Source organism: Crinia signifera, chromosome 1 (assembly GCF_055691185.1).
Source record: "Crinia signifera chromosome 1, ASM5569118v1, whole genome shotgun sequence".
Classification (NCBI taxonomy): domain Eukaryota; kingdom Metazoa; phylum Chordata; class Amphibia; order Anura; family Myobatrachidae; genus Crinia; species Crinia signifera.
The window spans coordinates 255212042-255224713 of NC_139217.1; the positions used below are offsets into that span (position 1 = coordinate 255212042).

A 12672-nucleotide genomic window follows, 5' to 3' on the forward strand; every position below is an offset into this window, starting at 1 on the left:
ACCTTTCAACAGCTAAAGGAGGAGTATGGGTTATCTCAGATATACTTCTTTAGATACTTGCAGTTGCGCCACGCCCTCAACACCCAGTTTAACAGCTGCCCTCCTGTGCTACTATCCTCCCCGGCAAAAATATTCCTGGCCAATCTAGGACAGGTAAAAACCATCTCTCTAGCCTATTCATTCCTGCTATCCTTTCTACATAAAGACTCGCTGCCCGCCTTAAAGGCCAAGTGGGAGGTCGATGTGGGTGCCTTTGAAGAGGAGGAGTGGGAGGAGGCTCTGGCATCACCTCGGTATGCCACGGTCTCAGCAAGATTCCAACAAGTCCAACTATTTATCATACACAGAACGTACCTAACACCGTGCACTATGGTTAAATTTGGTGGACGAGCCTCCCCGGCCTGCCCAAAGTGTGGCTTCACACAGGGGAACCTGTGGCATCTCCTCTGGGAGTGTCCCCTGGTTAACTCTTTCTGGGGGACGGTTAAATCAGCTATTATATCAACTGGTATACCTGGGCAAGCTCTGACGCCCAAAATGTGCATCTTGGGAAGCAAAGAAAGTACATCACTGAATAATGCAGAGGGACAATATGTGACCAACCTGTGCTCTTTAGCTAAAGTTGTCATAGCCAGACATTGGATGGATACCTCGGGACCCACGATGGCGGAGTGGAAGGCCCTGGTTAACACCACGGTACAGCATGAAAAATATGTATATATGTCTCGGGGTACTTTGCACAAATTTGACAAGATATGGGGTAGGTGGCTGGAGTCTCCACATTCAGCACACTCCTGATGTTACATTGCTGGGCTGTGGTGTTTGACCGTAGAGGCGGATAACTATATCGCTCATATACTTGTGAGAGCTGATCAACCCAAACCATGCATAGATATATTACCCTAATTGGAAACGAACCCCATAGTAAGCGCATTAATTAATGACTACTAATCTCTCTTTCCCTTTCATCTCTTTTTCTTCTCTACTGCTCCTCTTAAATTCAAATAAATAAAATCAAATGTTTAGATACTCAGTCAGAATAAGATGGCAATACCATTTCTCATTATCAATTGAACTTTTTATTATACTTTTCAATACATTGTAATGAGATGATACTGTATGTGAACTTTTTGTACATTTTGATATCTAATGCCGGATCCTGATTGACTGTTCTACATGCACAGTACTTGATTGCTGTTCTGTTCTGTATTAATGACCTGTGAAATAAAAATACTCTATTTAAAAAAAAAAAGTTGCCCATACACGCTGCGAGAATCGCATACGTTATGGGCTAGATCGCATCGCACGGCATGCATGCAATGTGTGTGCGATGCGATCCGAAAGCAGTACAAAGAGTATGTGCAGCACTCGTGACTGAGGGGGAAAGGAGGGGAGAGAAGGAGGAGATGGAAAAAGAGGGGAGGAGATAGAGGGGGCGGAGTTTTGAGGACTGGCAGTGGCACTGGCACAGCACACTGAGAAGAGGGAAGGAAGGGGAGGCGGTGCTGCTACCTGTTCGTCATTTGATTGACAGCTGACAGGCGCAGGGAGCAATAGGTAGGGGGCGGATCCGGACATGACATGTCATCCAGGCATTCACAGACAGCGCTACATGCCTCAGCGCAAGTGTCCGTGAGGAAGAGGGGGCAGGTCGCAGGAGGAGGACAGTGTGTGCACGGGGCAGGGAGCTGCTCAGCCTCTCCATACTGCCGCCCGCTGTCAGACAGGCGCTGTGGGTGGTGTGCAGGAGGCAGTGACAGTGAGGGCTGAGGCAGCTTTAGCAGAGCAGGGAGGGAGACAGCGCCTTTTCAGCATGGCGCCTCCCTGCTTTGCAGCAGCTGCTGAGTGGGTAGCGCCGGCCCTGGGCCCATGGCCCTCGTTAATGATATACTCTGTCACCTGTACATGCTGGATAACGGAGGGCATTGTTAATGATCCACAGGAGCGATATTTAGAAGACATCATTCAAAAGGGCGAAAATGAGCTTTATCGTTTAAAATATCACTTCATCCCCTCAATGTATACATACAGTAGGTCAGAACCTTACCAATATGACATAACCATATCACAAAATCCTTAAATATTTAAGTTTTTATTAAATATCATTGATTTGGTCAGCTGTCCAATAATAAAAACGATTGACAATCAGCAGAAATATGGGACTGGTCCTGGAAATTTGCTACTTTTTTCTTTTGAAGACAAAAAGGAAAGAGAGAAAACCTGCTTAAGTGAAACATTACAGCCATCACCAGAGGGAGACATCGAGCCTCTAAAAGATGGGAAATAAAGTGAGGAACGGAAAAAATAGGGAGAAAATGCAATGGGATGAGGCAGCTGTAAGAGGAAGGAAAGCAGATCAGCCAGAACAAAGGGATACGGAAACTGAGAGTCAGATAAGGGGACACACTTAAGTAGGGATATTGGGTTCCCCGTCCCAGAGACACCTGGATCCTGCAATATGGGACTGTGCCTGCTCTAACTGCGAGAGGGAAATCGCACTATTTGATAATATTGATTAATAAGCATTTTAATTATCTACTGGATTTTGCAGGAAAGTGAGTGAAAGTTATAACCCTGTAAGAGGAGGAGAGCAGAGAGGGGCAGCAGCCTGTGTTGGAGCAGCTGTCTATTCCGTCCTACTGCTTGCCCAGTCTTTTGTGTCTGGAATCTGGATAGAGCAAGGGCAGAAGGGGGTGGCTGCAGGATCTAACGGGTCTCTCTGGGAAGTAGGAGATTCACAGGAAATTTGGAGAGCATCCGGCTGCAGAGGGACAGAGACAGAGAGACAGAAAGTAAGGGAAGAAGAGGATAAAGTAACGGGGAAGAATGAAAGGAACAGACATGGAAAAGGATTGTCCGTAAGTGCCTACTGCATGTGATGCTTTGCTATGGACAGAGCAGATACCTAACCAGCGCATTGCTAATACAATGTATATCCGTTTCGTTTGGCTACATCGTGATATGACACGTGGAAAGGCAATATAACATGTAGCATGATAATTACTGATATGTCAATGTGGGTGTTACAATTAGTTTGAGCTATAGATTGCATAATTACACTGAAAGCATAGGCAATACATGAATATTAGCAGTCTGTATAGAAGTACTAAGCCATTTCATCTATTTTTGTTACATATGTTTGTGTTCTGAAATACATGCAATTCATATTGTGTCTGTATAAGGCAGGTAACAGGTAGAAAGTTGGGAAATCAGACTCATGTGCCTCCCTTCCTGCAGCCTAGACACTACAAACCATATGTTTCCTATTACACACATATACCGTGCAAGTACTTTTAAACATACTGCATATACTGCATATCTGTCTCTATAGCACACACTATAAACTACTGTTCTAATACAGACCTGTGTACACACTGTGCATACATACCTCCCAACATTACCCTCTCCAGGAGGGACACAATGCTCTGCTCCTGCACTTCCCTGGTAATGATTGCCATCACCTGTGGTGAAACAGCTTTCTTATCACTGACCTAGCTTCCCACAGGTGATGGTAATCATACATTACCAGGAAAGTCCAGGAGCAGAGCATTGTGTCCCTCCTGGAGAGGGTAATGTTGGGAGGTATTTGCATACAGTAGCTATATTGATATGGTTATCTATGCATGCTTGCTCGTCCTTTTCAGTTGTGTACAGCCCACCAGGCAGACTGAGATTTCTTTCTTCTTGGTGTATAATTTATGTTCCAGCAGTTTACAGAACATATAATTTGGAGAACAGGGACTTTTCTTATCACATTAACATTGGGTCTGTTGTGTTTTAAATTCCCTAGTCATATACTGTTTCTTTGTAGGCTTTCAGATGGAAAGCAGTGTAAACAATATTATTACTAAATATTTGTACAGTATATGAGTTCCACATCTGTGAAGCAGTACTTGGTGACTAGGGGGATTCCTGATGTTTGGAGTGTGTTCTGTGTGTGATGGAAATGTATCAAACTGCTGTATTCTTTACATACCACATATAATTTTACATTTGTACACATGACCTTCTATTGCTGGACACTATAACTAATGTTAGAATTATCTATAATCAGTTGACAATTCAATGTGTTTAAAACTCTATAGTGATTGCACAGGATCACTGGCATATGGTGTCATTTTAAGCAGTGTGGTTTCTAATTATATAAAGTGGATAGTGCTCCCATAAATTAGAAATGAAAATCCAGGACACTCATGTGACCTAAAGTCTATTGAGGACATATCATTAACCTCTTACTTTCTTTTATATTACAAATAGGACCAAACCGTTCTAAGAACTGATTACTACATATCCTATTACTTTGGATGCGTCCAAATTCTAAATTGGGTGGAAAAGTAAATGTATTGGGAGTTTGGGTGGAATACAGAGACTCATTCTGAAAAACACATGGGTGCCCCACAAGTTCCCATGTAATGGCTTCTCAATTGTTCATTGTCACATTAAAAGGTGATCTGAAGAAGTTTTATTGCCTACTTAAATCACAAATAGACCAATGCTTGGAAAGTCTGATGGCAATATAATATACTTGTTCCTTCAGTAAATATTATTTAACTAACTAAAAAGTCATTAAAAGTAGTATCCATTATATTTCCTATATAGTAGTTCAATAAAGGCATTCAATAAACTGCATTGGTTAAATAAATGTATTGTGAATCCTTGTTTTTGTATTTTCTATTGGAATTGTGCAGCAATTGAAACAAAACACTTTTTATATTCTCAGATTTGCTGTTAGCGAATCCTTAGAAATGTGGTGTTTTTATCAATGTTTTGAGTTAGATCTAGTTTTTAACAGATGGCATCACTTCAATGCCAGGAACTGGGGGACAATATGTGGTACTTGTATCCTAGCACGGCGCCCACGATATTCAGTCGTATGGCATTGTATTCAATTTAAAATTGTATACCATTGTATATGGCATACAATGGCATACAATGCAATGCGATGCGATTTTAAATTGTATATACACCTTAATGGTTTTTTTTCAATGTTAAATGGTCCCCCTATACGATTTTTAATTGTATAAGCACCTTAATAGGTGCTTACAATGTTAAATGCACCCCACGCCACCGCCACTATCAACGTCAACCCGAAGCGTGGCGAGCACAGCGAGCCCGCGAGGGGCGGCGGTACGCGTCCTCCGACCTTTTCATACCCCCACTATCCATGTCGGCGTGGAGATGATTTTACATAGTGTGGCGAGCGCAGCTTCGGGCTCGGTGGCTCGCTGCGTTCGCCACACTATATAAGATCAACTCCACGCCGATGTGGATAGTGGGGGTATGAAAAGGTCGGAGGACGCATACCGCCGCCCCTCGCGGGCTCGCCGCGCTCGCCATGCTTCGGGTTGGCGTTGATAGTACGGGTGGCGTGGGGGTGCTTTTAACATTGTAATCACCTATTACGGTGCTTATACAATTATTTATCTTATAGGGGGCACATTTAACATTGAAAACACCCATTAGGGTGCTTATACAATTTAAAATCGTATACCATTGTATATGCCATACAATGGCATACAATTCGATGGTATACAATTTAAAATGTTATAACATCGGCTATCATCGCATCGCATACCATCGTATGCCTTATGGTATGCGATGCGATGGGCGCCGTGCTAGAAAACAAGTACCTATTATGTCATTTTAAATGTGTGCCATTAGAGATATTTTCACTATTCTGCTTCATTCTATAATAAAAAGATTACCAAGTGTCAAGATATTTTATTAAAATAATAAATTGCATAGCAAATTCATGTGGTCCAAGTTATTATTAAAATACATGTCTTGGATTAAAGTACATGTTTTGGATTAAAGTACATATCTTGGTTTATTCTAAAAGTTCAACATGCACATGATCGATGTGGGAAAAGGATGACACAAGCAAACAGTTGACATGAAATTGGACGACACATAAAAAGATCAAGATTATTTTTTTTGTGGGGTTTTTTTATGTAATTTTGTATGTTTGAGCACGTGGCTCACTTTCCTGATTTCCTGACTTTTGGCTATGTGCTCACTCTACTACCACTGTGCCTGACACACTTCACCATTCCTAACAATATTCTGTGGATGGTAAAAAGTCAAAAAAAGTTGAAAAACATGTTGCTCTTTTCATGAATCGAACATTACCATGTTTACCATTTGCTTGTGTCAACCTCTGTGGACATAATGCATGTTCATCAATGGAGGTCGACCTGTTGACTGTCAATCTAATGCATGTCAACCTAAAATTGGGATCCTGTGTACTGATATTGTGGCTTACATACTGTACTATACATTATATAAATTCATTACACTTATCTTATGTGCATTTATAGATATATGTGTTAATAAATTTGCCTGTAATAATTCTAAAGAGCTATGGGGCTCTAAAGAGCTACACACATAGCGATTTTCAGCCATTTCTAAGCGATCTGAGTAGAGCGAGCGATCTGAGCGATCTAGAATAGCTCAGATCGCTCAGCACACTCGCTATGTGTGTAGGCCCCATTAGTTTGTGCCATATAAAGCAAAATAAATTTGATTTACTTGTGAGCAATGTTCCCTCTAATTTTATGAAGGCTGTGTGCGGCAAAAGATTTTGGCTTTGCAACTTTGGAAGAAAATTTAAATTTTTGTGCGTCACTTTTATATAACTGGAAAATGACGTTCAGCATTTGTGTTAACTTTACTTCAAAATGATATTGAATGATATTGAACATTTAAACATTCAAAACACAGCACACAATGTAGTTAATGGGTGAAACACACATGAATTGAGTCCACAACTGCAAAAAGGGACCACTGCTGCTTTGTGCACTCTGTTGCAATGTCTGTGCGCAAGCTCGTCGAGTTGTGTACGTGCACACAGCTTAGAGGGAACACTACTTGTGAGTGATTCAAGATTCCTTTCTAATACCCCATTTACATGCAAAATACAGGGTCGCATCAGGACTTTGAAATGGTTCAGTCCCGGTGCGACCCTGCATTTTGGTCTGTTCACATGGCAATATTGCCAGTTTGCTGACGTCATTCAGGGTGGGACAGAGCGGTGGAGCATCATTAGGGGCAGGGGAAGAAGCAACGCTTAGAGCTGGCGCTGCTCCAAGCACTGCCTCCTCCATAGTGTGTACGGGAAACGGGTTGCTCGACCCGATAAACCAGATCACACCACAAACCAACATGGCAACGAACCGGTAAGAACCCTTCTCTTTTACTGGTTTGTATTGCCGCGTTGCTACCAGTTTGTGGGACCCGGTAACCCCTTTTACATCGCACCAATTACCTGGTCGATCCGGCAAGAAACAGGCATGAACCTGGGAATTGGGTGCGACGTGAAAGAAGTATTAGGCCCCTTTCACACGCTGCCGCACGGACAAAAGCCGTGCCGTGCACAGTAGTTAATAATAGACACGATTGTGTCCCCTCACGGGATGGCCACAGCCCGGCCGCCCGGTTGCAGATGGATGTCACCACTGGATGGGACGGCTGCCGGGCTGTGGCCATCCCCACCATTGTAAACTCCTGTGTGTGGCACAGCTTCTTGGCCGTGCGGGGATTCGCCGCCCGGCAGGAGCCGGAGCGTGTGAAAGGGGCCTTAGTATCCTCAATACTCCCCCTGCAAAGTTATTTCTCCTGAGGAAAAGAAGTCTCCTTACTTTGTAACAGGTTCACATTTACAACATGTATCATTTAACAAGAAATGCTATTATGCACTCCTGTTTCAATACTTCCTATAAGCTTTATGTCAGCCTATATTTGTACACCAGGTGAACAGTGGAAATACATCTCTATAATAATTAAGTGTTATGCCGGCCTAGTAAGAGCTCTACTTCTGAAGAGACTAGATGGGTTTCACCTCTAACAGCACTTGCTCCCTTCGTAAAGTTCACCTGGTACTAAGATGCCACCAGGACTTAAATACAGATAGCATAGAACTAGGTGAGCCATCAGTGAGCTGAAGTGGTAAATGGATGCTGACAACACAGGGCACGGGGTCTGGAGATCAGTAGCAAAAGTGTCAGGTATCTAGAGAAACTGGAAAACAACCTAGGATCAAGCAAGCCTAGAGCAGTGTGGAACACAGCAAAAACCAACAGGGCAGGAACAAAGAAGAATGCTTGCAGAAACTGTTCAGAAAATCCACTAGTAACTACAGCAGGACAGATAACTTCTGGTAAAAAGAAGCTATAACTGGCAGGGAGTCTAAGCCCTCCCTATTACCAAGAACAGGGACCAGTTACCAAGAACAGGGACCAGTTACCAAGAACCTGTCATCAGGAATTTTGGGGCCCGGGACTCGAGGGATTTCGAGGCCAGGCCCCCCATCTCACTTACTGTAACCCGGCTCCTGCTCCCCCATATCCTCTTCCACTGAGCTGCAGCACGGAGCTCCCAGAGCGCAGGCTTATTCAACTCAGGATGCCAGCGGCCAATTAAAATGCATCACTGGCTGGTGACCCAATAAGAGCTCGCGTATCAGAAACTGCTTTGATTGGCTGCCGGTACGCAAGCTCTGACTGGCTCAAAAGCCGGTGGAGCATTTTAATTGTCCCCCGGCGTCCTGGGTTAAATAAGCCTGCGCTTCGGGACCTGCTTTGTTCAGCGCACTGTGTGCAGCGTAGCAGAGGCAGTGGAGGGGGAGGGGGTTGTGGTGGGCAAAATAAGCAGCCCGGGCCCTTTCAGAGGCCAGGGCCGGGAGACAGCTGTACCCACAGCACCCCCAAATTGGCGGCCCTGACAGGGACCAATTACAAGCTTCCATAGAGGCAAGTCCCCCACTTATCCAAATATAGTGCTGCACGTAGAACAGCAGTATCCTGGCTGCTTAGTATCAGCCAGGACCCTTACACAGCACAGCCACTGAGGGGTTTATTTACCAAGATGGGAGTTCTATTGATTATGGGATGTTGCTATGGGCAATCAATCAAATTATATTTATTATAGAGGGTGCTGATCTAAGTAGATTCTGATTGGTTGCCCATAGCAACATCCCATCTTCAGTAGAATGTCCATCTTAGTAAATTAACCCTGGACAGTAGCTTAGCAACCATTGGGACCATTGGCTATTATAGCCTGTGTAACACAGCTTGCTGGTCCCCTAGAGTGGCCAAGACCTGTAGAGATTGTGAGCCACAGCAGTGGCTCATACCATTGAGTAAGGTCTGACCCAGGTCCAACATGCATACACAGTGTCAGTTGGGGTGTGTGCCTCAATAGCTCCCACTGCTAGGGTAATGGGAGACACCTAGGACAGGAGGCCATTCCACCCATCTCTAGATGCTTGGTAGGTACGCAGCAGGATGGAGCAGAGAGGGATGAGTAGGTTGGAATAAAGAGTTGGGAATATATTAGTGAGGAAATTGGTGAGCAAAGGTATCCAAACGCTGGTGCAAAGGTCATCTAAAAGGCCATTTGGGACCAGCGGTAACACTCATCTCAATATGGTAAAATAAGCCCAAACCTTTGTATTAGTGGGTAGAGTTCCTAAAGACCTACATCAAGGCAGCCACTGTTAAGTCCCATACTCACTAGATGATTATGTGCACCGCCAATATAGTTAACTAATTGGCGGTGTAGATGGTCAAACTAGATACACTGAACAATATTGGTTACTAATATCGTTCAGTGAATTCACCCGTGGCCACTGAACATGCAGGTCATTGGCTCCATCGCCAAAATTTACCTGCATGTTCTGATGATGGGGAAAGCATTAACAATGCATGGGAGTGTGCATCGTTAACGATATTGATTGTGTACACACTACTAGTTTGTTTACAGGATCCTTCTGAGCGATAACTACATGTAGTCTGTATGGGGTTTTACTGTTTTTTCAACAATGATGATGATGATGCGCGGGTGGTAGGGAGCAGTTTTGAGCTGGGGTACAGGAGAAACCCCCGGTGGGCCCCACTGCCTGGGGGCTCACCTCCAATTATAGGAATCAGGTTCCAGGTTATGCACATGAATTATACATTATACATATGTCCCATTATAATGCACAAGACTATGGTGTATCTTCTACAGTACATTTCTGTTATTAATCTGGTACCTTACTATGCATGCACTAGCAGTATTTACTACATTTTACTATATTATTTACTCTTTAATGGTTAGCCAAACCTCTGTGGCAGAAGACCACACCCCCTCTGGAGACTGTTCACACCCGTAAAGAGGGCCCCCATATCTTAATTACCCCATGGGCCCTTCATACCCCACTTTGAGATTGGTTGGCAGGAGAATTCAAAAGAGACAAAAGACTGGCTAGCAGAAAACACTAGTTAATAACTGAGCCCCAAAACTCTCATTGTAATAGAACTACCCAAGTCAAGCAATAAAAATGGCCAACTCCTTAAATTTTTAACACTTGCTTTTAAATGTAGTCTGGCTGATTATTGAGACTGCGCATGCCTCTGGGCCGCAATGCACAGGTGCTACGCAGGGCAGAGACGAAGTCCTGCTATTGTTTTTTGATCGATAGCCGCTCGCAGGATGACAGTAATCCAGCATTTTAGGGTGGTGACCAGCCGTTTCATGGGAGTGCCAGAAATAACGCAGACGTGCACAAGCGTTTTAGGGGATGGTGTGTGACATCAGCTACAGCCATCAATAGCCTGTTTGCATCGCAGCCGCCAAGCAAATCCTGGGCTACTCAGAGCTTGCACACACTGGTAAAATCATTCATTACAAATCAGGCCCACAGTAGATTCAATTACGTCAGGCATATAAAATGTCTCCTGCTTTCCTTCTCTTCATTCTTCCATCACAAATCTGCGTTGAATTAAACCATATATTAAAAAAATAACTTAACTTCAGGGAATGAATTCCATACAGGTCATGGCAGTTTAAAAAAAAAAAAATCGAAATGGGCCATCATGTTACCAATTAGTGACATGAGTCATGTGATCTAGACAATGTTACATGTACTGTACTGTACTGTTCTGTGCTCCCTGTCATAAAACAACTACAATTGTAATGGATGTGTCATCCCAGCGATCAGCTGGGCAGTACTTGAAACTCTTTGTAACCTTTCAAATTTTTTAAAGCTTGTTGTTTTAAATGGTAAATTATGTATCTAGGCATTTTTTTACCAGGTCGTTTGATTGTTTAAACAGGCCAGCATGTCATCTGCAAAGATTCGTGTATGTATATTTATAGGTGCTCTCGTGTGACCTCATACCACTTACTGCCACATTCTTATGGTATCAGAATACCCCTGCTTGGCACTTGTAAAATGCTGCTGTCAGTATCTCTGGCAAAGTGACATCGCCCAGAACAACAACTTAGATTAACAGCAATGATGGAGAGATTCTGTTCTTTGAATGCATTGCTCTGCAGAGGGAAGTCATATTGCTTGAGGTTAGGGATTTTGTAGTGCAAAGTTTCATATAGGTATAGTATAGAGCTCTTATCTGTCCACGCCTGTCTTTTTCTTGGATGCTGTAATGATGCACTTCTTATTTCCCTGTTGCTTGTTGCATGAAACACCCATGCTACAGAATGATCTTTGTACTTTAATGTGCCCATACACATGTGAGGTCATATGGCATGCAATCCATGCCATTTCTATACATCGCTGCTACAAATGGATTGAATAGCATGCCATCACATTTGTCACCCGACGCGATGCACGGGCCCGCTGGTCGAATGTTGAGTTGATAGATATTATATGCTGCACATAATGTTTATCGTATTGCATGTGCGATCGCATGTGGTTTTTAATCACATGCGATCACTCGCAATGTGATCTGCGTCGGTGGCATAGCAAAGCAGGCACCAGGAGGGTTTGTGGGCAGCAGTAGTCGGCGGCGGGTGGCATAATTTGAAAAAAAAAATCCACAAAACACTAGGCAGCCATCTGAAAGTGAGGCCTCTGACTGGCTGAGAGCCCTGTGTGTATGACCCTTTATATTCATCCATAATCACTGATTTTCATATATTTTAATATTATATTTTATCATGTAAGCATTTTATCATTTTGGCATTTGTAAGATAAACATTTTACAATATTAATAAACTGCACAGTGGCTATGTGTGATGAATATGTTGGGGACTATGCATGGTTGAACATGTGCTCATTTACAGTGCATACTTTGTGCATTTTCTCACTGAGCAGTGGCATATTCATAACGGGTGCAGGGTGTGTGGCCATTCAGTATATTCACCTCTCCGGAGAGGTGCCTTTAATTCACCATGAAAAGGGATGGGCGCTATGTACCTGGAGACCTGTCCACGAAGATAGTTCCAATGTCAGCAGCAGCATCGAGAGAAGAGGGGGTCCAATCCAAGGCTCCAGATTGGCCCCCTCCTATCCTAAAGGGATACATCCCTTCCCTTGTCCACTAACCTTCCTCCCCACAGCCTGAAACATACCCAATCGAGATGACGGTAGTCAGTATTCCATTGCCAACCTGATCCTTTTGAGGTTCCACTTCCTACGCCAGTCTTCTGAAGGCAGACGGGATGCCAGCTTCGGTATATTGAACGATGGCATGTTGACTGCTGGGATATAGACTGTATACCCTCCTAAGCTGCTCCTGACTGAGAATGAGCCAGGGTTATACTGGGTATATCTAAGTGTGGGCATATGCAAGTACTGTGACTCCACTTGAAAATTGAAATGCAGAAGTGAGTGCAGGGCCGGTGCAAGCCCTGTGAGCGCCCGAGGCAACCTACCCCCGCCCGCCCCTCCTC

At 43.7% G+C, this 12672-nt stretch overlaps 1 protein-coding gene across 2 annotated transcripts in view; it reads left to right on the forward strand.

Annotated features, from left to right (window-relative positions):
* The first annotated feature begins 2274 nt into the window (after nt 1-2274).
* Nucleotides 2275-12672, forward strand: part of HOMER3 (homer scaffold protein 3) — a 107237-nt gene continuing 96839 nt past the window's right edge. The window contains exon 1 of one of the 2 annotated variants that reach the window (XM_083180545.1): nt 2275-2858. Coding sequence is in view for 1 of the 2 variants with exons in the window: in XM_083180537.1 (XP_083036663.1) it covers nt 2827-2858 (32 nt within the window). In the remaining variant the exon portion in view is untranslated. The remainder of the gene's footprint in view (nt 2859-12672) is intronic. The other variant, XM_083180537.1, reaches the window with a different exon arrangement.